We start from the raw sequence: 25,377 nt of genomic DNA on the forward strand, positions 1-25,377 counted from the left end.
GCACATTTTATGATTCTTCATCACAGTGTAAAGAAGCCTCATTTTGTACTATCAGCCCATAACAGTGAACTTCCGCCCCCACGAGATTCCACAACCCACACAAAACAGAGCATGGAACCTGGCATGTGGCAGGGGTTCTAGAGGAAATTACTGAACAAATGTGTGACACACGGATCTATCCACATTCAAAAGGGATCCTCACCCCACCCTTTCTTTTAAGGATTGATTATGTGAAAAGGTTCTCTGCAAGAACAAAGAGCAAAGGGAGCCAAAGCCCACAGGTATCCTTGGCTGGTTCTCAGTGAGGACTTCAGTCCAGGTGTGTCCTGGCTGCCCATGGGCCGGTCACCTGGAGACTGACCAGCCACCTTTTCAGTGCCAAGGAGCAGGGTGGAATAAAGATAATATTGTTAAAATGGCAATTTAATGAAATGAAAGCATCATACCAAGAACGCTCAAATTACTAGGTTCAGATAACTCAACTGTCATAAGCCAGCCCAAGGCATGAGCATTCTGAAGCCCATCCATCAGAAAAGCAATATGATAGCCAAGTTGAGTTGATTCCTTCCATAGATAAGTAGCTGAGGACCTCATTTGTTCAAAGTTTCGAAGCAACAGGCTGGAGGGCAATAAACATCCTACACTCAGGACACCACTTCCCCTGACGCCACACTGGGACCTCTCGTGACAGAGAGGGAGATTTGGCTCTGCTGGGCTGGACACTTTGCCACGTGTGGGTCTGCCCTGGATTCTCAGCTCAGGAACTTTGGTAAAAGGACCCACAGGAGTTCAGGCAGGGGTCAGGACTTCGTAAAATTGGGCAAAAATCCAGCATTTGATTCCGTTTTATCTTTCTGGTGTGGAGTTTCTCTTTGATATCCACCCGGAAGGGTGATAAGGCATTCCTCCTTCCCTCATTCTTTAGAGGCGAGCAGAGATGAAAGTTACCTTCCTATCTAAACTGATAGGCCTGGTGAATCCACCCACTCAGCTGCGCTTGGCGTCACCAAGATGCCTCTTGACCTGGGGTCTTTCTGTGATTTCCATGCTGGGTCTTGCAAGGATATGTTTCCCCTTCAGCCTGAAGTGTCCTCCTGCTACCCCCACTATCAACTGATTTCTACTTGTCCTTTAGTGCTGGGGGCCACCCTCATCTTTTGGAGGCCAAGTCTGGTGCCCCACCAGAACTTGGGGTCCCACAACATGCCTGCTGGGCTGCCTCCACCTCATGCTTACATAGGCTAATGCTGTCTGTTTGCCCGGGGGTCTCCTCCCTCAACTGTACCTGAGGTGGGGACAATAACTTATTTCTGTATACCTGCTGGTTAAAATGTAGTCATGCTGCATAAATAATCATTGCGTGAATGGGCTTGGGGGTAACCATTTGTATCTCTAAGTGCATTCCAATATGTCAGACCATGATGACAGGTTTGTGTTGAATGAAACTATACTAGAAAGGCAGCCAGTGACTCAATTCATGTGCAAACGAGTACTGCAGGCAGATTTTCAATATATAGAATCCATATTGATATGGGCTCACGTTCAAAGACTCCAGCTGTGAGGATTTGAAAAAAACAAAAACAAAAACAAAAAACTGCTGTGTACCTTAAAATGAATGTGTGACAACTGGCAATCACTCAGAATGGCAGTTCAGGCAGGTGAAGCGAACGTGTGCTTATTTTTGTCTGAAGGTTTGGTAAGGCTTCTGTGCCTTGGCAGCTGGAAGGACACATGCTAGGCTGCAAGCCAGGGTTGGGGGAGTTACCCAAGGAGGCTTCAGTATGGTCTATCCTTCCATGAGGGACTCACTGTCATGGCCATAGGGGTCTGACCTCACATTCTAGACAGGGATGTGGCCCAGGTTGGGGTGGATGGAGAAGGGAAAGGGGTGGGCAGGAGAGGAGGATGTTACTGTGGTCAGATGAATGGGTCTGCCTGGGCCAAATCAAGGGCTGGCATACAGATCAGAGTCTGGGCAAAGGAAGACCACTTTTGACCTTAATCTGGGTTATCTGAGAAGTGAGATCCTATGCTAGATGTGTGGTAGAACTTTCCTTTGTGTTCTACATACAGAGTTGCCCAGGGTTGGGGATGGGGGTGGGCCTGGCTGTACCTGACTTGTCTTCTACAGAATCACACACTTGTAGTCAGTTCTCTTTATGGGAGCTCAGTACAATGTTCAATTTAATAAACGAAGGGTTCTAATGCTTCTATTAAAAAAGAAAAGCCAACAATAAGTAGTAACCCTTCACCAACTGCAGGAGTTTTGCTCCTAAATGTTGAATCAGCTGCAATAGGCAAGGTCAAATTCTCACAGCAGCCCAGGAGCTGGGGTACCAATAGAGAAAATGGCATCAAGTATGCCAAAATGAATAGCAGAAATGGGCAATTCTCTGGAGCCGTGCTGTCCAGGAGAACCTTCTGGGATGCTGGGAATATTCTCTGCCAGTGCTGCCCAACACAGGAGCTGCTGGCCGTGTGCGGCAACAGAGTTCTCAAAATTTGCCCAGTGAGACGGAAAGATGAACTTTTAAGTTGGTTTCATTTTAATGAATTACAGTTTGGATCATCTCCAGGGGCCAGCAGCTGCTGAACTGGACAGTGCAGCTCTGGAGGCCACTTTCCCCCAAACCAACCTGCTCCTGCCTCTCCTTTCTCTGTTGACGTGGCAGGCACAGATTCTCACACTAAGCTCTGTGCCTTGTTGACTAGCTATCTGCCTTTAAAATCCACCTGAAATTTCATTTTTAAATTTCATTTTGCATTTGCATTTTCCTCTGGTTTTGCTTTCACAGGGTGCTGCAAAATATTGGTGCAGTAGGTTGCCTTTCCCACGGGCATCTAGAAGGAACGTTTCTTCCAGACCAGGTTTCCTATCCACACAGAGAAAAGCAGAGAGGAGAGCACGCCTCACCTTACGGGGCTGTTCTGTGGGACAGGGAGGCATAAATGTGGTTCTGTTCTCTTGTCAGGTGGAAATGAACTGAAAAGCTTCTATGCAAAGCAACTTGTGGAAATTAAAATAAGTTTCTCAGCTCCTTCCTCCCAACACAAGTTCTCCTGGTGATGGGGGGTGAGTGGACACTCGCTAAGGCTGCCAGAGCTCCCTCCCCAGTGGCTCACCTGCCTTGTGCTCCCCTCACTAGGTGTCAACCACAGACGCTTTCCTAAACATTGTCCTCCAGGATGGGAGATCAGAAAGTCGTGTCCCATGTAGGACAAAGCAGCCTGCAGCTGCAAAAAGCATGCTAGCAGAAAGATGAAGGCGGCCCATCAACCGAATCCTGGCATCCCTCTCTAGGGACAGTGCTGAGGGATGTCTGTGCCTGGGGACCAGGAGGCTCGGGTACTCCGGAGTCACAGTTGGCAGTGGCACCTGAGACTTTCCAGACTGTACGGCTTCATGCATGTTTTAGAAATGTAAGTGCTATCTTACTTTTACTAACAGAAAATTCAGACACAGAGCAAACGTCTTCCAACGACAGGTAAAATGATTTGGCAAGTGTCTTTACCACCTTCTCTGCCTGCACATCAGAAGGAGGGCTGCCAGGAAGTGCTGAGCTCCTGGCACAGGGCAGTTACCACTGATTCACAGACCTCGGGCTAAGTGGGGAGCTGTTTCCGTTCATGGCAAACTACTCACTACTAGCAACTTGAAGGCATCATTCTTGCTCAAATGTCCTTCCTTGCTTTTCAGAAATGAAACTGAAGTTCCAGGTCACCTATCCACTACCGTCTAGCCCTTAAATATGAATTGTAGGGAAGATTGCAATCAGTAGCTGTAGGCAAAGGACACAAAACACTGTAGCCACAGCAGCCCTCTGGGCCAGCACTCACCTGTCCCCCGGGCGTGGCTGAAGTCACCCTTCACCACGTGGCAGGTCTTGCCGTCTCCGTTGCAGACCCCGCATCTGTCTTCTTTAGCCGCAGACCCAATGATGCCATCACAGCCGATTTTCTAAAGAACCAGAAGGCCTCGTTATTCTGTGGTTAAGACTCAGAGGGATTTTAAAGAGGCTGCCCTGAAAGGCTAACTTTTCCATGAGGTGCAGCAGGCATGGGGCCTGGGGCCCTGATCCATTCAGAGGCCCAAGAAAATATTTTAATTCAGGAGAGAAAAAAAAAATGCACAGAATCCAACCTGGATTATATTTGTCTTTATACCCACATAGTTGTCAAGTGTATTTTTTTGGTATTTGTTCTGGAGGAGGGAGACCCATGAAGGCACAAGTGCCCATGGAGGTCACACTGAGGTCTGATGCCCTGACTGCCTGGAGGCAGAGACCCTGGGAAGGGAGTGAAGACTGAACGCTCACACCAGCTGGTGCAGCCACAATTTCTCATGATGGGGCTTCCCCTCTGGGCTGTGGAGGTCGCCTGTAACTTGGCTGAAACAGCCAGTAGTCTTAGAACATACAACGGAAACCACAGACTTTTCTAACAAGGTAGGGATGCCCACAGCTCATTCAGGCAGGGCTGGGCATGGGCCCCCCTTTTCTCAGGTAGGGAGAGCTAGTCTACGAAGAGCCCTATCTCTCAAACCTTTTTAACAAGGCACGTCTGAGAGCAGAGGGGAGGCTGCCTCTACCCTAGGTGGGCCTGAGAAGCACAGCCTGTTTTCTAAAAAGCAGAGAAAGGTTTTGGACTCCTTTTTTCTTTTTTTAAAAAGTGAGAATTTTGTATTCTGCAAAATAACCTAAATTTATACTAAACAGTGGGTATTTATTTACTAGCTAGATTGCCTAAATGTCCCTCCACATTTTCCCCCTATAAAGCTAATGCTTTCAGAACAAGAACTGGGTTTTTCCTACTGCCTTGCACCCCAGATTACATATTGGCACTTCAGACTCCAAAGGAATCTACAGCCAGAAATCAAGATCCAAGATAATCCTGGTGGAGGTGATTTAGTCCTTTCCCATGATGCCTGGACAAGAAGCAGCACCGTGCTTCCCCCTCACAGGCACTCCTACCTGCAGGCAGGGCTTGGAGCAAGCACAGCACCTGGGGTGCCAGGCTGACTGCACGCGGATCCCTGGAGGCAAGTGCCTGGCCCACAACTCCCCAAAGACATCAGCATCCTCTGTTCATTATGGCAGCCGTTCTCCTACTTAAGTGTGCATCGGCCTCACGGGGAGGGCTGTTAAAACACAAACTGCTATGTCCTGGCCCTAGAGTTTCTGACCCAGCAGGTTTGGGTGCACCTGAGAATGTGCATTTCTAATCGGCTCCCAGGAGATGCTGAGGCTGCTTGCTGGCGGCCATGCGATGAGAATCGCTGCACTATGGCATGCTACTCAAAGGAATAGGCGAATACTCTTCATATTTAGTAACCCTCAAGTCTCATCCTTGGAGCCTTTTATTTTTTTGAAAAAGATTTAATGGGAAATCACTACTGTTCTGTCCAAAAATGATAGCACAATTGGATAGATTCCAGGGAAGACTTTAAGATGTTCTAAAAGCTGAGTGAGTTGAGTCTAAAAATTACCATGATGAAATCTGAAAAAGGGCAGAACTTGAATAAAAGATCAAACTTGTTCAAAGTTAGTATAAAAAGAGGAAAAGGTAAAATCGAAGGCTTTAGTGGCCAGAGGACAGCAAGAAGCAAATGGAGAAGAGTGGGCTTAATGGTGGCTGGGGAGATGTAGGTAACACATCAAGACACAGATGGTAACTGGCAACCAACTGCAATGCTTTGCCAGGGCGGACCATCCAGTAGCGACCTGGAGGGAAGCCAGCTGTGATGAGGCACCGTCAGCCTAGAGCATGGTGCAGGGCTGCCTGGATTCTTGATGTGGACTGCTAGCCAGCTGCTATCAAGTTGCTCAGTATAAAGATTACAGGGGCTGGCTGGGCACGGTGGCTCACGCCTGTAATTCCAGCACTTTGGGAGGCTGAGGTGGGTGGATCACAAGGTCAGGAGTTCAAGACCAGCCTGGCCAACACGGTGAAACCCCGTCTCTACTAAAAATACAAAAATTAGCTAGGCATGGTGGCACACACCTGTCGTCCCAGCTACTCGGGAGGCTGGCAGGAGAGTAGTTTGAACCTGGGAGGCGGAGTTTGCAGTGAGCTGAGATCGTACCACTGCACTCCAGCCTGGGCAACAGAGCAAGAGTTCGTCTCAAAAAAAAAAAAAAAAAAAAAAAAAAAAAAATTTATAGAGGCTAAGAATATATAGGGCTAAGAGTAGCCAAGATCAGAAAATGTCCCTTAGCATTGTTTAACAAATGCCCAGGCCAGATCTGTGCAAACACGTGTCTGTTGCTTTGTTTCACTTCAGAGCTCCAGTGCATGGTCTCCATACTTGCTTCTGGTAGGGCCACAGGGCTAATGCCCACAGAGCTGGTCTCTCCTGCTGGCCTCTTTACTGGCACCTGTTCTGGCTCCCACCTGGGCTTTCTCATCTCAGGTGCTCTCTGCCGTAGACCTTCCCTACACTGGCTTCCTATAATTTTCAAACCACACCCTTGCTTGGTAGGAGTGAGTCTCTGGCTTCAGGCCTGGTTCCTTGTCCTGCACCTGAGTTAAGGTTTCCTGATTCAACAGCTTCTAGATGCCCCATTTGGTCCAGTTTCCCCTAGCCCCAAAGAAGGGCGTTTTTCAGGTCAGGTGCAAACAGGAATGCATACAGGGTTACCCTTTCAGTTAATCCTGGAGACCATCCAGGGGCTGGGACAGGTCCATGGGTTCTGCCCACTCTACCTGGTGTTATTTCAGAGGCTGTCTGCATCTGGAGGCAGGGAATGCAGGGATGTCCGTGGCTGAAGAGCAGTGAGTCTAAGAGCTGATGGGTGACAGCCACAAAATCTGCCAACGAGGGCATTTTCTTCCATTGTTTCAGTCAGCGCAAGCAACTTATAACTTTGGCAGAAACTGGGATGGTTTTCAAAGGGCAGCTGCTATAGGACACAACTGAAGTCATTAATTCTGAACATTAGGGGAGCTTTGATGACTGTATTTATGAGGCTTGGTGTTCCAAGACAACAACAAGACCCAGCCCGAGGAAACTCCAGGCAATAAACCCTCTCAAGTCTTCCCATGTTATCCTGGTGATCCTTAGTTACTTTCCTAGGAATCTTCATCACTCATTTCTCAGCTTTCAAAGCAGGCCTTCAAGTTCCTGGCCAGCATTTGCTGGTCACGCCCTGTACTGCCGGCTAAATCAGGGTGTGTGTGACACCAAAGGACCAAGGGACCAATGCCCCACTGCATAATTAAAGGCATGGGATGGGATGGTATGGGATGGAATGGTGGGAAAAGCACAAGTTCTTTACTGGTCAACACAGCTCCTGTGAAACATGCAAAAAAAAAAAAACATGGAAAAGCTTTAGTGCTCAGATCCGGGTGCTGAGGAGGGCACAGGATGAGCCGTGGACAGTGGGAAATGTCCATCTTTGGCTGTCTGAGTCCTGGATTCCACCCTGGAACTTTGCCCCTGTTGAAGACAACCAGTGACAACAGCCTCCTGGTCATCACACCTAGTAGACGTGTCTCCAGCCTCATCTTTCACCTCTTGCTCTCAGCATCCGCTGTGTTTAACACCCACCCTGTCTTTGTTGTACACGTATTTATTCATCCATGGTGCCTGTGCCTAACCTGGGAATAAAGACATGTAAGGTGGAGGGAGGCACCAGTGTAGAAACAAGCAGACACCTCAGAGCGTGTGCCTGAAGACGCCCCAGAGGCCAAGGATGGCTCCTTTCTGATTCTCTTCCCAGCCCCTGGATGACTCCTCCCTCCTCTTGCTTCTTTGACTCCCTGAAAGTAGGTAGCTTCCTGGCGGCTCCCTGCTCCTTCTGCTTTTTTGCTTTCTTAGTAATTTCACCTTCTCCTTATTTCAGCCATCACTCTCATGCAGAGAGCTCTTAAACCCACTTCTCCCCTCACTCCACCCTAGCTCTCACTACTAAGCCTCTGCTGAGCAACCTCTCCAGACTTTCAATGCAACAACTTCTCCTCCAAAGCTGCCTGACTTCTTAATTCTAGTTGGACACCCCCTGCCACTGTCTTGGAACTGACAGACAGGTATCCTAGCCTGAAACCTCCAAGCCATTTCTGACTTTTCTATTTTGGGATGTACCCAGTTAGTTGGTGAGCTTGGGTTTTTTGTCCCCTGAAAACCTCTATTGCCTACTTCTCCTCCATGTTCTCCTCCACTCCCTAGTTTACACCCTCCTTACTGAGGACATGAACTATGGGAACATTTTTCTCCTGCCTGCAGCCAGACTAATTTCCACACGATAAAAGAGATAAGATCTGTGGCCACAGATCCCCACTGCCTATCAGAAATGTTCATACATATGAATTTAAGACCCTTCATGATCTCATCTCAGCTGCTCACCAACTCAACCTCCCTTCTTCCCCCTCCAGATGCACAGTGAATCCAACCTCCTCCAGCCCACTCTTGCGGGCCCTCCCCCTCAATGACCCCTCAGCCAGGTGGGCGACCGGAATAGCCCTTAACTCATTTCCTTGGATCTACTTGAATCAGTTATCCATAACCAAGATCACTTCACTCCTCTGCATCAATTCTGCCTGGGCCCTGGCTCCTTTGTGCCAGCCCCCGCCCTCCTCTGTTGCTGGAATGCACCCGTCTCCCTCTTGCTTCCCTCTGCCTGGAGCTCTTTGCCCCCCACTCTCTGTCAGGCTGGCTCTTCCTCAAAGGCTGTCTCCTCTAAGAGTCCTGCCATGCCACCTGCTCACTGTCCTCCTCAGCCACAGTCCCCCACTGGGTCTCTCTATGGTGCTATTTTCCTTTCTTCTTCACACATACCAATCTCTGGAATGATCATGTTTGTGACCTGACATGGTCTGTCCGTATGTTGGACAGCGACAGGGATCCTCTTGGTCCTGCTCCCCAATGAAAGCCCAGCACACACTATGGTGTGCAGCACTCGGAATGTGATCAACAAATACCTGATGCAGGAATAAACGAAATTCCACCCTATGTGTTTTCTGCTATGTCTAAGCAGGAACCTCTTCTTGGTTGTTAAATCATGCCTTCACCTCTGGTCGTTGGGTTTCCACGTGCGTATGTGTCATCTCCCTAACCGACCGTAAGCACATAGAGGACTATGTCTCAGAATTCTTTGTATTCTTGGCCTTCCCCCATCCCCTGACACACGCAGTAGCTGGTGTGGTGTTAAGCACATGTGTGTTCAGTAAGTGCGTACAAATGATGACCTCTTATCAGCCTGGGGAGTTTAGTTTTCTCATATTTGAATTGGGACTTCCTTGTATAAGTTTTGATGGTACTTGTTTTTTTCTCGCTGGAATAAGCAGTACTTGCTTTCTTCAACTTATTAGCTATCTCCCAACTACTGCCTCATCCTCTCTCTTCTGTTGGAGGGAGGTCACTGACTTCTTGAATGACTTTTAAGCAAGGGAAGATTTTAGGCCAGCTGCGCAGCCGTGACTCCAGGATTGACTGGGTTCCTGGGTGAGTGCCACCAGGGCCTGTAGTGCCCATCTTCCTCTTTCTTGACTTCATTCTTGTTTTGCTAAACTACATGTAACTTCTGCAGAACGGAGGCATGGAAAATAGAATTTCTGAGTTCTTCTGTGTCTCAAAATTAGTTTCCCTGCGTGCTTGCTTGATAGTTTGGCTGCACGGAGAATTCCATAATTATCTCAATTTTCTGCCAGGGTCAGTTTTTTCTGTTTGTTTTTCTTGGTCTTTCTCCTTCATGCTGCTGGTTTTCTTCAAATAGCAGATGATGTCTGGTTGCCCACTCATATTTGAGTAAAAGCAACAGAAAGGCCGACCAAAGGAGATCTACATTTGAAGCTGGGCACAGCTGCATGGTAGGTTTCCTTTCGTGACTAGTGGGAGGGAAACTGATTTCTAACTCCAACTCAGAAGGTTGGGTGCCGTCCTCAGCACAGAGGCCTCCCTGCCTGCTCTGGGTTTCCTCAAACAGTCCATTCCATGACCCTGGAAAGCAGCTCCGTAACATTTTACTTGACAAGCTCTGAGTGTGGGGTGGGGTCAGACACCGTCGGCATGGTGATGCACCCTCAGACTTGTTTTTAGCCCACTCTTCACTTCCGACCCTCCATTCTCAAGCCCACAACTCTCCGGTTGGGCTGTCTTTTCAGTTGCGACTCTCCACTTCTTCCAGCTCTGGTCTCTGCTGCTTTGTTCCTGCATGACACTTCCATCCACTTCTGTCGTCCAGAAAGAGGTGGGATCTTTCACCTGGAGGCTCCTGCTTCCCTTCACTGTTTGTGCTGGTTTAGTGGAGTCCCGCACGGAAGAGGCAGGAACATGTGGCTTGGTCTGCCGGCTTCAACCAGAAGTTGTCATGGGAGGTTAATCAGAAAAAAGGGGTGCAGGGAACGGCCTTCGGGTTTCAGGCACTGCTCTCCATAAAGGTTTGGCACTCACAGTCACACACGTTAGAGATGCCAGCTGCAGGGTCATGGTGCAGGGAAAGGCAGCATGTGAGGAGCATTGTGAAGATGCAAACCCAGGCTTAAGTGCCAGGCACGCTTTCCTGCACGCTTGTTACCTCTGCTTTACCTGGGGGTCCTCTGAGACCAGGGTCTCTCTGAATTCCCCTAAACTTCCCCAGTAATTCTACCTGCCTCATAGATAATCTCTGGACATGAAATAGGAGGCCAATAAATTCCTGGCAATGAAAGTGGTCCATTGAAATGGGCTCCAGATTCCAGAACCACTGAAATCCTAAGAACACATAATCCATCCATCCAGCCACTTTTTTTTTCTTTTTCTTTTTTTCCTTTTTTGAGATGGCATCTCTCTCTCTCTGTCACCCAGACTGGAGTGCAGTGGCATGATCTTGGTTCACTGCAACCTCCACTGCCCGGGTTCAAGCAGTTCTCCTGCCTCAGTCTCCTTAGTAGCTGGAATTACGGGCATGGACTACCATGCCCGGCTAATTTTTGTATTTTTGGTAGAGACGGGGTTTCACCATATTGGCCAGGCTGGTCTCGAACTCCTGACCTCAGGTGATCCGCCCACCTTGGCCTCCCAAACTGTTGGGATTACAGGTGTGAGCCACTGCACCTGGTCTCTTCTTTCAATATGCATTAAAGGCTTTCCTCTAGGCCAGGGTATAGGGAAGCACAGATTAATCAGATGCGATTCCTCCACTGAAAGTCAACAGGCCCTGAAGGTGTTTTGGCTTGGTATTCATCAAGCCCAGGATATGTATACAAATTATGGTACCAAGGAAGTAGGAACTGAATTGGAGAATGTTGGCCACAAGTGTGCACAAACCAGTAAGGCAAGCATAGCTGGGTCTCAGGTACATTTGGGTCTGTCCACCGTCCAACGGGCAAAGCCGTGTGTCAGCTGGACTCACTCTTTGCATGTCAGCAGCTCCAGATGCAGTTGTGTATCAGAGACTTATTATCGCAGTTTCTTTCCTTCTGGAGGCCAACAGTAGGAATCATTAATGATGGGACTCTTGATTTATAGGGGCTTGCTGAAAAATATACAATGTTTGTGTTACTTCCCCCAATTCCCTCCCAATTTTATGAGTGCCGTTAAGTTTAATTTCAGCATGTTAAGTAATTTGTGACTCACTGAAATGAAACTTAATTCAGTCCTCATAAAAACAGAATAAAATGGTATTTCCATGTTTCATGTTATGGTTTGAATCAGCCTATTTGAAGCGTAGTGGAATCTACTCAAAATGCCATTTTGAAGCCTCTCATCCCCTACCAACTAGTTACTACGTTCCTCGACATTTCCCAGAATGCCGTCTGTTACCCCAAAATAGCACAATTTATAGCTGAAGGGGAAAGAGAGGGAAACGCTAGTAGGCAAACCGCAGCAATATTTCTGTGAGTGCTGTCTCGCATAAAATGTGGGTGATGTGTATGTTTAATCCGTTGTAATTAGACAATTATTACCAATGGATACAGACTCTCCACTCATTAGGCCCCTGAGATTTTAAAATTACAATTACTATTATTTTTCTTAACCATTTTTTTCTTGCTTTATGCATTCACAAATGCCACAGGAATCCAGAATGTTCCATCTTGGCAATTACTGCAACAAGACGTAAGTACTATATTTGAATTGAATTTGTGATCTTATTTAAGAATGCTCGATTTTTATAAAAGTTCATTAACTATGACTAATAATTTGGAGTTTTGTGAGCATCGATTTAAGAGTGGGCTGAGGTTAATCTTTACAGTATCTGTCTGAAGAAAGTACTGTTAAACCAATAGCAGATGGCTTTTTAACTTCCTTCAGAAAGCAGGTTGTTTCTCAGGGTTTTAACCTGGAGAGGTGCATGCAGGCAGGTGCTGTTGCCACCCGTCAGGATGGTGGCTCTTTTGCAAAGACTGGTGGACTGCCCAGAGGCAGCGGGTTACCAGGGTGCAGCTACCCGGGAGATGGTGCTTTCAAGAATTGGCAGGCAGGGTCTCTGCAGTGGCAGGGTAAGTCTCCCAAGGAACAAGAGACCACCACTGAGCATCATGAAAGGTGCCTCCATCTGCACCTGCGCACCCCGGTGACTCTACTTGATTAATGTGAGGCGCAGTGCAGGTGCCAGCCAATTCCTGCAATGATGATGACAATGGTGGAGGCACTGGAGATAGACTGGGGCTGGTCCTGGGGATGGAGTGCCATCTGGGAACAGGAAGGCGTGCACCCCAATGTCACTCCCATCACATCTGCAATGGACTGGATGTTTGTGTCTTCTAGAATTCATAAATTGAACCGTTCATACCAACGTGATAGTATTTGGGAGTGAAGCCTCTGGGAGGTGATTAGGTCAAGAAGGGGTAGAGCTCATGAATGTGTTGGTGCCTTTGTAAGAAGAGGCTAGGGAGCTAGCTTTCTCTCTTATTTTTATTTTTTTGAGATGGAGTCTCACTCTGTCGCCCAGGCTGGAGTGCAATGGTGTAATCTCGGCTCACTGCATCCTCCACCTCCCAGGTTCAAGCAATTCTCCTGCTTTAGCCTCCTGAGTAGCTGGGATTACAGGCACCCGTCACCACACCCAGCTAATTTTTTTGTATTTTTAGTAGATATGGAGTTTCACCATGTTGGCTGGGCTGGTCTTAGAACTCCTGACCTCCAGTGATCTGCCCGCCTCAGCCTCCCAAAGTGCTGGGATTACAGGTGTGAGTCACCACACCTGGCCTCAAGAAAAGGTTTTTTTTTTTTTTTTTTTTTTTTAAAGATATCCTCTCACTCTGTCACCCAGGCTGGAGTGCAGTGGCACAATCTTGGTTCACTGCAACCTCCGCCTCTCAGGCTGAAGTGATCCTCCCACCTCAGCCTCCAGAGTAGCTAGGACTACAGGCCTACACCACCATTCCTGGATACTAGCTCTTTTTATGCCATGTGAGGACACAGAGTGGCAGCAGTCTACAGCATGAAAGTGGGCCTTCACCAGAACCGAATAACACCTGCCCCTGGATGTTGGATTTCCAGCCTCCAGAACGTTGAGAAATAAATGTCTGTTGCTTATAAGCTACCCAGTCTAGTGTATTTGTTAGAGCAGCCTGAATTGACTAAGATAACACCCAAGTGCAGAACACGGTTGGGCTCAGTGGTATCCTGATGACTACAGACTTAGGCCATTCAAATGCCTTGAGCAGCATCTTGTCTTTGATTCCACTGACTAAAGGTTTCATTGTCATAGTATGGAGAACATCCACTAGTTGAAAAGGCTATGATTAAAACCAAGGTCATGGATGGGGCCCATTGGCACAGATCACACAGAGCAGAAACTATGTCCAGCCAGTAACACAGACCCCACTGGCTAGAGAATTTCAGGATTCTTAGAAATGCCTCCCCATTGGCAAGAACGCTGCAGAAGATGCTGGCAGAGGCTGGCGGTGGCTTGGCTGGTGCTGCTCTAAAGGGTGCAAGAACTCTAACTTGGGAGGAACGTTAAGTCGTTCAGCAGGATGGTCTGTGCAAGTGTGTAATTTCGGAAGGACACCAGCCCTGCACTTGACTGGTTAGAAGTTCACCAAGAACCATCAGCAATGCCTCATTTCAGTAACAATGACAAGGGCTTTGTCCATAGTGCCTGAGGGGCAGGGCCTTGGACGTTGTTTGTTACAAGGAAGCAGCCAAGAGGGGCCAGCTCAACCACTCATCACTGCCTCCCTCCCTGTGAGGCTGCTGTGCCAAGACTCTCGGGCACCAGGCGCTTATCACCCACACTTATCTGTATTTGATAACACAGCCAGGCAGTGCCAAAGGAGTCTGGGTCTTGTCAAACTTTTCCCTGAAAAATCCCAGTTTCAGACTGATTTGGCCTTAGCAGGAAAAAAACATCTGTTTGGGTTGAAACAGTTTGCTGCAGCAATCACCCTGGAAGTTGTGTCTGTGTCCGCCTTTATGCCTTGCTTCCTCTTGTTCTGTTTGTCATGCACACTAAAACATTGATGCCTATGCACTCTGCTAGGCACTGAGCAAGCAAAGAGCATAAACGGATCTGCTGTCCACATGGGCAAGAGGACCTGACACCTGGAAGCCAGCATCTGTCTCAGCCACAGTTCCATGAGGGCAATGCATGGTGATCCTGTCACTGATCTGCCTGCTCCAGACATCAGGAGCTGCCATCGTCTCTAGCTCTTGGTGGGCTCCCCAGTGGAGGACACAGTTGAGGGAACATGGCCATAGGATGACGGGAACAGGTGTGTGTGGCGAGGGCAGAGGGCTCCCTGGGTGCTGTGGTCTGCATGTTTGTGTCTCCTCAAATCCATATGTTGAATCATCACCCCTCAAGGTGATGGTGTTAGGAGGTGGGATCTTTTGGGAGGTGACTGGGACATGAGGGCAGAACCCTCAAGAACAGGATTAGGGCCCTCAGGGAAGAGACTCACAAGAGAGCTCCCCAGCCCCTTCCACCATGCGAGGACACAGCAAGAAACGCTGTCTATGATAAGCAGCCCCTCATCAGATCCCAAATCTGCCCGTGCCTCAATGCCTCAATCTTGGACTTCCCAGCTTCCAGAACTGTGAGTAATAAATGTCAGTTGTTCATAAGCTGCCTGGTGTATGGTGCGTCATTACAGATGCCCAAGCTAAGATGCTGGGGCTCTCTCACAACATGCCCAGCTTGACCCAAGTCATCAGGGAGGATGGTGCCTGTGGCATAAGTGAGGTGTCACGCCCCTCTAGGCATGGAAAATACACAGCTTCTTGACACCCACCCCCTATCCCAGCTGCTGTACCACCTCAGGAGGTGCTCACTCTGAGGGACAAAATGGGAGCACGGAGTCACCTCTGCTACCCCAGGCCAGGAGCCCCAGCTGGGGAGGGTAAGGGCTACAGGTGGCCCCCAGCTTGCGCGGGGTTAATATAGGTGGAGGGCAAGCTTCCTTCCTTCTTCCCGTGTTCCTTTTCTTTTTTTTTGATGAGATGGAATCCTGCTCTGTTGCCCAGGCTGGAGGGCAGTGGCACGATCTCAGCTCACTGCAACCTCTGCCTCCCAGGTTCAAGCAATTCTCCTGCCTCAGCCTCCGAAGTAGCTGGGATTACAAGTGTGCGCCACCATGCCCAACTAATTTATTTTTGTATTTTTAGTAGAGACGGAGTTTCACCATGTTGACCAGGCTGGTCTTGAACTCCTGGCCTTATGATCCTCCTGCCTCGGCCTCCCAAAGTGCTGGGATTACAGGTTTGAGCCACCACACCCGGCCTCTCTTTCTTTTCTCAAATGATTTTTATCTCTGTTCTAACCAGTCATGGCCATTCAGCCCTCAATGCCTTTGGGACTATATACCAGTAGATGGGTGCCCCCCGACAGCTGGGCGCATCTATCTGCCTGGCGTTACCTGCACAGGAATTGGCTCAGTTCCGCCGTCTCTTTTGCACTAAACAGAGCCTGGCCTGTGCAGACATCCTTTAGGTGCATCTTAGTACCCTGCCTACCTTCGTCTTAGTCATGATGTCTAAAGCAATTTTCAGTCTTAGAATATGTTGCGCCTGTTCTTTCAGCCACCTCCACTCCTTGTTGGCCTAGCGCTCAGTCATTACTGAGCTAGAGGTGGTGCGCCAGGCAACGCTGGCTGCAGGAGGCGGCATCGCTGGGTGCCTTCCTAAGAAAATCCACTCCCCGAGGCCTCCTGAGACCTCTGCTCTACCCCACTCCCTGTCTGGGGAGAGAGAGTCTCTTCTCCAAAGCCCCACCAAGGACTGAAGAAGTACGTCACCTGGCACTTGCCGTGCACGCAGAGATCGGTCTCGTAGGGCCCGCAGGGTGTGCCGTCCAGGACCCTGTCGGCCACCAGCAGTGGGGACTCCTTCCCGAGGGGTGAGCAGTAGAGTTCACATGGCTTATCTGAGGAGGGAAAGGTTGGGGGACGTTGACATGGGAAGGTGTGCGTGGGCCATGCAGGGCGCAGGTACATGTGGGCAGTGGGAAACCCTGAGGAAGAGAGGTCGGCACAAGCCAATAAAGGTGCATGAGCTCAGGTACAGGCTCCAGCTCCTCTAAACAGCAAGTGGAGAAAGACCCACAGTCTCGGGAATGACAGCGCAGGTCTGAGCTCTGTGGGGCTGCCTTTTCTCATCTCTCTATCCTTTGCAATGATACAGCATTTCCTTTCTCTTAAGGCATCAAATATATCCGGCTGAACAAAGGAATAGTTGTGTGCTAATCTCTAGTTGAATACATGTCAAGGGTGAGCGGAGCCACTCTTATAGCAGGGGCGCGAAGGCAGGGGGAGGGGAAGGTGAACGAGAATGGCTCCGAGGGCGGGGAGTGGCTCCCAGGGTCTCCATGACAGTAGCTTTGGTAAGAGCTTTAGTGCTCCCCTAGCTGCTGGGTGACAGTTGCAGAGCTGTGCTACGGGGCATGGAGATGCCAGAAGGAAGTGAGTGGGAGTAAGGGAGACAAAGGGGACATGCGGGCTGCTAGGACAACTTACATGAGCCGCATGTGCACTCAGCCAGGATGGAAACCTGGGTTTCCCCTGCTCCTAAAAACACGTGACCTCCCAGAACACGCCCAGCTCCCAAGTCTTTGCCCAGGATGCTCTCTCTGCCTGGAAATCCCTTGCAGCACCTTGCCTTCTACTGCCCTGGAAGCTTCCACCCTGCAGCTCTTCCCTCAAGCCAGCTCTGACGTGGGGTAGGACTAGCATCTCCACACGCACTGTGCACACACCTCCATTAAAGCGCCAGCATCTGCCTGTTGTCCTAGAATTGTCTGGGCACCTCCCAAAAATGAAGGGATTTATTATAAGGCAGGTCCCACTGCTAAAGGAGTGTGAGAGGGATGACTTTTAATCATCTTCAGATTGAAGTAATGCTGAGTCTGTGAGCTCTTAGAGGGCCGGGGACTTAAGCTTTCATTTTTTGTCCCCACACTGGGCCCAGGACCTGGCTCACAGAAAGACTCAGAGAGTGTGTGTGTGTGTGTGTGTGTGTGTGTGTATATATGTGTGTGTGTATATATATATACACCTATATACACATATACGTATACGTATATATACACACACATATACGTATATATACATATACATATACGTATATATACGTATATGTGTGTGTGTATGTGTCTGTGTGTGTGTATATATATATACACATATACAGAGTTTGGTTTTTTGAGACAGAGTCTCGCCCTGTTGCCCGGGCTGGAGTGCAGTGGCGCGATCTCGGCTCACTGCAAGCTCCGCCTCCCACGTTCACGCCATTCTCCTGCCTCAGCCTCCCGAGTAGCTGGGACTACAGGTGCCCGCCACCATGCCCAGCTAATTTTTGTATTTTTAGTAGAGATGGGGTTTCAATGTGTTAGCCAGGATGGTCTCGACCTCCTGACCTTGTGATTTGCCCACTTCTGCCTCCCAAAGTGCTGGTATTACAGGCATGAGCCACTGCGCCCGGCAAGACTCAGTATATATTTTTGAACAAATAGGTTTAATAGATTTTGTTCTTCTGTAAGTAACTGAGCAAGAGGAATGCATTTTTCCCCTCTCTCTTTTTCTCACTCACCTTACCCTAATGCTATCTATGTGGTTACTTTGCACAGGGGGAGAGTCAAAGACCTTCATCCTCCTTGCTGCTCTTTGTCTTCTCCACCAGGCCTCCTCAGTGGGTCCTTCTGGTGGCCTGGGGCTAGCAAGAACAGGGACAGAGAGAGGCTTCTGAGCCGACCTGGCCTCGGAGGACCTTGGCAGAGTTCTCGTCAGGGCAGATGTGCTGTCTTGTGATTGGAGGACTAAACCACCCCTGTGTTTGGTCGCTTTCCAGGCCTTCTGTCCCACGAAGCTCTGCTGCTGAGCAGGCTCCGTAGGAAATCTTGTCTTACAGCACTGGAAAGAAGCTCCAGGAGTGTGGTGGCAATGCTTCACTCAGTTCTTCCAGTTAGCTGTGGGGGAAAACATCTGCTCGAGAGTAGACTGGAGATCTTAAGCTTCCCAGGACAGCAGAGTAACGATGCCTCACCATATATCCATTCACCAAGCAGGGGCTGAGCCCCTCCCTCATACAAGGCACTCTGGGGGCATTTCTGGGGAAAGACAGACATGTGATGTTTGCTTCTGAAGGCCCCAGTGGGCTCATGGACAAGTGCATAGCAAATCCAGGATGAAGCCACATGTGACAGGTCTGATGGGAGCTGTCGGAGGGCTGGGTGCAGCCTGGAAGGAATGACTCATTTCCTGTGCTGGCAGGCTAGGGGCAGCTGTCCTTCCATTTGCAGGGAAGGACCACAGGAGGTGGCTGGTGGAAGGAGAACTCTGGAAGATGGAGACGTACACTGAGATTAGCTTGAGGGAGCTTGCTTGACAGGGTCACTGAGGTACCCTCTGGGGCCCTGAGGTTCCCCAAGCATCTTGGGGAGCTGGTGGGAGACATAGAGCAACACAGCCCGCAGCGTGGGGTCTACTCCACATACTGGGCTGCCTCTACTGTTTCATTGAAAGCAAGGGTCCCTTGGCTGAAGTGGATTTTAATTACCTTCAGACTGAAATGTAGACTCAGTACTGGGAGTAACTGAGCTTTGAGGTGAATTGTTCAACAGTAGTAAGGATGACGAAATCATAAATGACATTTACTATCACTGTGTTCCAGGCAGCATGCTAAGCACTGTCTATTCATTTCAGGTGGGTGCTGTCATCGTTCCATTATACAGACATGCACACAGGGCTCACAGAAAGTGCTCGACTGTCTGCAGTTGGTGGGCCACGCCCCAGCCTCTTGGCTCCAGCCTGGTTCTTTTTCCATCATCGCAATTTCCTCTCTAAACTGAGAACTCCTAAGGCCAAAATTATCAAGAGCAAAGTAGCATTGCTAAAAACAAATCATCAGTTTCATGCATGTTTCTGGCTTCTGAGTGTATCCTCTGATTTGAGCAGAAGTGGAAGTGGGACTTGGGTAGAAACGCAGAGGCTGTTTTTGAGGCAAGTTAGAAAGGCCAGACTTGAAAAGGATGAAGGCTGTTTATCTGGACTCTTTAGGGTGAGCAGAGAAATGTGGACTCTGCAAAGCAGGAAGGCCAACCTCAGCTGAAGGGATGCTGGCCATGAGCCTCGCAGGAAGGAACGCTCAGCTCCACCTGCATGCAACTCTCTCACATGCAGACAGTGCCCTCCACAGCTTGGATAGCCGGGGACACTCGGGCTCCAGAACAGAGTCTAGAGGTGGGGCTTCCCTTCCCTGCTCAATCAGAATTCTCCATTTGTCCATCTTCTCTTTGAGGCCTCTGCTTGGAATTCAGGGTACCCACACCTCTAGCAAACTATATGGCATGATCTCCCAAAGGATAAGGTTCTTAAAATGTGCGGAGGAGGCTCCAAATTCCTCAAAATTCTCTATTTCCCTCCAGGCTGCCTTAGGTGGGAGATTAATCTCCAGGAATAAGACCCCAATAAATAACATGAGGTGGTGGGATTCAGCTTTGGGCACAGCATCAACACTCTTACGTTCCCAGTAGTACAGAAGGAGATCACATTTTCTTAAAAGTTATACAACCACACACGAAGGAAGGAAGCTTGGAACGTGCCATCTGCATGGCTGGTGTGTGCTCAGATGGAATTCTGACTGATGCTGCAAAGCCTGGAGCCAGTCTGGCTTCCTGCTGGCCTGCCTGGCATTAGGACTTCCGCTTGGCTGGAGGAGGTCACAGGCAGGGCAGGGAAGATGGGCTCAGAAGCTTGGGAGCCACATGGTCACATGTGCCCGCTGGAGGTTTGAAACATTCCTCTGCAGTGAAGAAGACACTCGTGGCTCTCAGTAGTCTCACTGTTCTCTCTCTCTCTCTAGGCCAGCAGTTAGAAGGTCTTAGTATGGTGGAGACACTGCTTTATTTTGAGTTCATCACAGCATTCATCCAAGTTCTCCCTGGTCCTCTGTGGGGGACACATGCTGAAGGGGCTACTTAGACTCCTGTTCCCAAAGCTGCCCACCCCGGCCCCTTCATCAGTCCCCGGCAGACAGGCCTCTGTGGATTTGACCAGCAGTGAGTGCCTGTCCATAGCTGGCCTATTCCTTGTCTCTTTCCTGGGAACTCAGTACTGAAATTCAGATGCAGAGAAGTCATGTCTGCAAATGCTTGATGGATCCCAAAGAAGGCCACACTCCTTTATATGTAATTCAGAAATCCAAAAAGCTCCGAAAACTGTAAGTGTTGTCTTCCATTTGTGGCAAACACATTTGGCAGCAAAACCAGCCTGGACTGATGTGAGCTCTTGGTAGTGTTAGTATCCCCCTTAATGAGGTTACCTGGTGGACAGACCCGCGTGTCTGACTATGGGGTGCTTTCCTGGAACCCACCAGTGATACAAGTATTTGGTTGGTGCACCATTATTACCTTTTGAACACATAAAATGCTCTGCAACCTGAAATGTATGTGGCCGAAAAGGATGTGGATACGGGATGTGGATTTACATAAGAGGTGCCGTGGGCTACCCTGCCAGCTTGCACGTGGACAAGTTCTGAGAAAGCCAGTGCAGTGGGTGCATGGGGGTGTGACTGCCAAACACAAGCTGCAGAGACCACCGCGCTAAGGTCCTGACATCTTCAGCTTTGCAACAGCTTCCCTCCTTTTCATTAAGCAGCCCCAGCTGGTTTAGGCGGAGCTGGAGTCAGAGTCCTAACCATCACGCCCTTCATCCCCACAGAGGCTCAGACCTGGGGGGTTCTGCTGTACCAGGCAGGAGGAGCTGGGAACGCACAGCCACGTCCAGACGCAGCCTTTGCCAAGCTCTCCGACACTTCAGTGGGCCCGCGGCCTGCTGGCCTGGGCAGGGAGGACTGAACTCTTGAAGGTTTCCACTTCAATTAGATTCCACGGGAAAAGCAGAAACAGGGTGGGTTTGGCAGTGGGCCATCTCAATGGGTTTCTGTCTAAAGGCTTTTCCACTTAGAAATATTTTCTAAGGAGGGTCTTTGTCTTCTTTTGGAGGTGGGATGGATTTGTGGTCCTGAATCCTCGCTTGGAAAATCTACCTCTGCAAGAATTCCTTTTTCTTTTTAAAAAAGGGAGAGAAAAAAAAGAAAAAAATTTAGCTTCCCTTCTCTTGAACTGTGCGTCACTCGCCAAAGAATTCCGCGGCGATAGCACTGCTATGAATAGGGCAGTCATAATGGGCTTCAGAAGAGCCCGGAGCCCAACCACAGGAATCGTTCCTATCATGGCTCAGCTAGAACTGTGCCTTTTATACATGGAGTTTTCAGAGGAACACTTATAATCCGTATTCTCCTCCTGCCTTCTAAATTGGCCCTTTATTATTTTGTTTTTACCCTTTAGGAAATGCTCCTTTTAAAAGTGCTGGCTTCTGTTTGTATTTGAGAGAGAAATGCAACTGCAGATGGAAGAAGTCAGGGCAATTCTAACCCAGAGGAGGACGTGTCGAGCTACCTGTGCAAAGCCCCGGGCGTGGGGTCTCTCCTTCAAACGCGAGATACTTACTGCCTGTTAGCTATCCTTATCAAACAGGGCTGCTCTTTTCAGATCAAAGGCGGTGGCACTCTAGTGACAGTAACTTATGACTTAGGCAGAGAGAAACAGAAAGTAAGTGGGTGAAAGGTCACATTCCCAATCCAAGCAGCTCCCCAAAGAGCCACACCGCAAGGCTTCCTGGGTGGAGGATCTGGGCAGACTGAAGTCCCAGCCACTGTGGTGATAAGGCAACCAGAGAGTCCAGCCATCCAAAAGCGGTCAGAAGGAAAACAGAAGTTTAATCTGGACTTGGAGAAAACTGTGGAAAAACAGACATTTAAGTGGGATTTCTGTGTTGAATAAATGAGACAGGAGCATTGAAAACTGAAGCAGGCAACCAGGGAAAGAACAACTTGGTGCACAAAGTTGAGCTGAAATTTGAAGAGCGCGAATCTGTCCCAGACCTGACCTCTTCTTGCTCCTGCAAAGTGGGAGCGGACAGTAAAGAGGTCTAAAAGCATCTTTATCTGGCATGCTGGGGAAAGCTGAAGGTTCGGATTCAGGGCTGCTTCTCATGAGAACCAAATGGCAGCTCTCTCGCTTCCAATTCGGGGTCTGGGTGTGCCTGACACAGCGGGAAGTCTCCTGCTGCCTCCTGCCACCTCCTGCATCCGATTCATGGCCAGGCAGAGAGAGGCAAAGGTCCACGTGCAAGTGCATGGCTCTAGTCACTCGTTCTTTTGAGGAGGGCAGGTCTCCTCTCTCCCTCATCTGCAGGGAAAGTTCAGTGTGCAAAGGCCATGTTTCTCTTGAATTCTGCTGGCGAGCTGATGGCACAGCTACATTACACAGTCCCCGAAGGTGGTGTTCTTTTTAAAAAAGGAGAATGACAGGGGCTCCCCAATACTTTTAAATGAGTCCTCATTTGAGTGGGCTGGTGTTATCTGCTACAGTTTAGAGCATCACATGTTGCTTTACGAGTCAGCTCAAAGAGGATGGGTCAGGCTGTTAGAGTAAAAGCTGCAGATCTGAGGCTGCTACTCCAGAGATGCCTGGGCCTACCTTCACACAGCTATGCACACTTGAACTTGCAATCGCAGACCACTGAATGCAGATTTCAAAGGCTCTTCCCATCACGGGGAAGAAACAAAAGACCTGGCATCCGAACGTCATTCTTCTGCAAAACATTTTTGAGGCTGTCTAAAAATCGGGCCCAGTTTCTTGAGTTCTTCTTCAAGCTCCCTCACCCCATGAAGTCATGCTGTCTGTCTTCTTCAAGTGTGGGAAGCCAGATGACAGCTGCCTATTTTCTGTGAGTCAGCCGCTCTGGAACTGGGGTCAGCTCCCGCCCTGGCCTCTTGTCAGCTGCAGGCGCTGAGAGGAGTCCTGTAACCTCACTCCCTCTGATCTTCTGCACAGCTTGTTTTGCGTATTAAACAAGACAATGTAGGTAGAGCTAACTTGTGTCTTGTACGTGACATACGGATAAACGGGCTCATATGTCATCACTATAACACAAAGTCTTGTTTCCTAGAGAAGAACGGTTTTAGGTGAAAAAAGAAAAAAACAACAACAACCCTGAGGTGGGCCCTGGGGTGTCCTTATCTATTAAGGACACTAATTAAGCAGACATTACAAATGTATACATGACACACCACCTAGTACTTCATCAGCTACTGGAAATGCTGGCAGCGGCCCAATGGGGCAGAGCCTCTTGATTCAGGAGAAAGCTCTTGGAAAGAAAATGTGACCTGTGCTTATTATCATCTTTCCCAAGTTGTAAACTATTCTCAAAATGTCCCCCAACATCCTAGCCAAGGATTAAGAGCCAATACAAAATAAACCAAGAGAAGCAATACAGGGAAGCATCTGCAATGGAAAGCCAGACAGCAGCCACACCAACACACTGGGATGCTCCTGTAAAGTCTCGGTCTCCTCAGCTTATCCTGGGTCCCTCTACACACGGCGCCAGGGGCAGGATGCCAGCACAGCCTCCTCGCTACAAATGGAGTTGGAGGATGCACCTGGCCTGCTGCCTGCTTCAACAGCTGCAGTTGGAACATCTCAGAGAGTTGGGTCATTCAAGGTCAGCCCCACAACTTACAAAGTTGGGCTGCAGCTAACTTGGGCAGAGGACTGGAGTGTCTTGCTGGGTTGGTTTGGGAAAGGGATGCTCCCCGGCTTCCCTAGGTGGTTTGTATGTTCCTCGGGGAGGATAGGAGGTTGCCATGCAAGGACATGCCATATGCCTTTACCATCAACCACCACAGCTGTCAGCAGGCCTTTCTTCTTGGTGCTCAGCCGGTCGTGCGCCTGGCACTGCTGGTCCCGGAAGCTGGGCAGACCCTTGGGGCAGGGCAGGTTCTCGCAGACCGCGTGTTCCACACTGGCACCCGGGCAGTGTGTGCCTCCAGGCCCAGGGCTAGAAGGAAGACGAAGGTCTGCATTAACCAGATGGTGCGACTAAAGAGCAGGAGAGCTGTGTTTCTGTCTCTCTTGCCAGGAGCGGGGGAGGGCAGGGCAAGGTTTCCAAAGCCACCCCCTCTCTGCTGTTACAGACCAAATGCCCACAATCCCAGACCCACATTGCCGGCATGTTTAAGTGAACCCTCTGAAAGGTGCATCTGAGAACTGCAAATCAAGGTCATATGGAAAGAGAAGGCAGTGAGCATCAGTTCAGCAAGATCCACCCATTGCGTCCTTCATCTGATCTGAACTTAAAATTTGGCCATGGGTAACACTGAAAACCCAAAGGACATTTTTGGAGTGTGTGTGTGTTTGTGTGTGTGTGTGTGTTCTGCAGGGGTCTTCTCTGACATGAAGACCTGTAAATGGCCCCCAGGTATACTCTGGAGGTTAAGTTTCATGCCTAAATACATAGATCGTTTACTTTATAATGAAAAGAATAAGAACAAGGAGTTCACCTGCTCATGGGCTTCGAGTGAAGACCAGTTAGATCCGGGCTGCACTACCTTTGCGTAGGCAGGTGTGAGAACACACATGGTCAATGCTGTGGTCTTGGGTCCTAGATGCTCTGTGCCGAGGCTGGGGTTTTAAGCCATTCTGGAGACCCAGGCTGTGTTCACTGGCCAAGTCCACACGTGTGAGGGCCTGGCTGGCCAAAGCATGGCTCTGCCCTGTGCTTCTGCAAGGCCCCAGGGTGTCCTTGGAGGACTCAGGCCTGGCCAACCTCACTGGTTCCATTCATTTCCATGATGCCAAAGTCATCATGATGGAATAAGATTTCTTATCCACTCCCACCCCCAACACTTTTTATTGAAATTCAGCCTACGAAAGAAAGAAAAGGGCACACGTCCAAACTGTTCTGCTCAATGAATTTCCACAAATCACACACACCTGTTGGCCAAATGTCACCTCGACACACTATTCATTTCATGTTGTGTATTTCTTTTTCTTCCTTTGTCATTTTTCATGTTCAGAGAGCAAGGCCACCCTGCGATTGTTGCTTTAGGGGAGAGAGATAACAGCAGAAGAGGGCAGAAGCCTTTGGGCTTTTGTGTCATAAAGGTCTACACCAGGGGTTGAA

At 49.2% G+C, this 25,377-nt stretch overlaps 1 protein-coding gene across 4 annotated transcripts in view; it reads right to left on the reverse strand.

The window, feature by feature from the left end:
- The window catches only part of ADAMTS17 (ADAM metallopeptidase with thrombospondin type 1 motif 17), a 362,991-nt gene that overhangs the window by 113,392 nt on the left and 224,222 nt on the right, over positions 1 to 25,377 (reverse strand). For all 4 annotated transcript variants that reach the window (XM_077940459.1, XM_077940458.1, XM_077940457.1 and 1 more), the window contains exons 13-15: positions 24,086 to 24,252; positions 16,156 to 16,283; positions 3,838 to 3,958 (exon numbers count right to left, since the gene is read on the reverse strand). In XM_077940459.1, the coding sequence (XP_077796585.1) occupies positions 3,838 to 3,958; positions 16,156 to 16,283; positions 24,086 to 24,252 (416 nt within the window). The remainder of the gene's footprint in view (positions 1 to 3,837; positions 3,959 to 16,155; positions 16,284 to 24,085; positions 24,253 to 25,377) is intronic.

Source organism: Macaca mulatta, chromosome 7 (genome assembly GCF_049350105.2).
Source record: "Macaca mulatta isolate MMU2019108-1 chromosome 7, T2T-MMU8v2.0, whole genome shotgun sequence".
Taxonomy (NCBI): Eukaryota; Metazoa; Chordata; class Mammalia; order Primates; family Cercopithecidae; genus Macaca; species Macaca mulatta.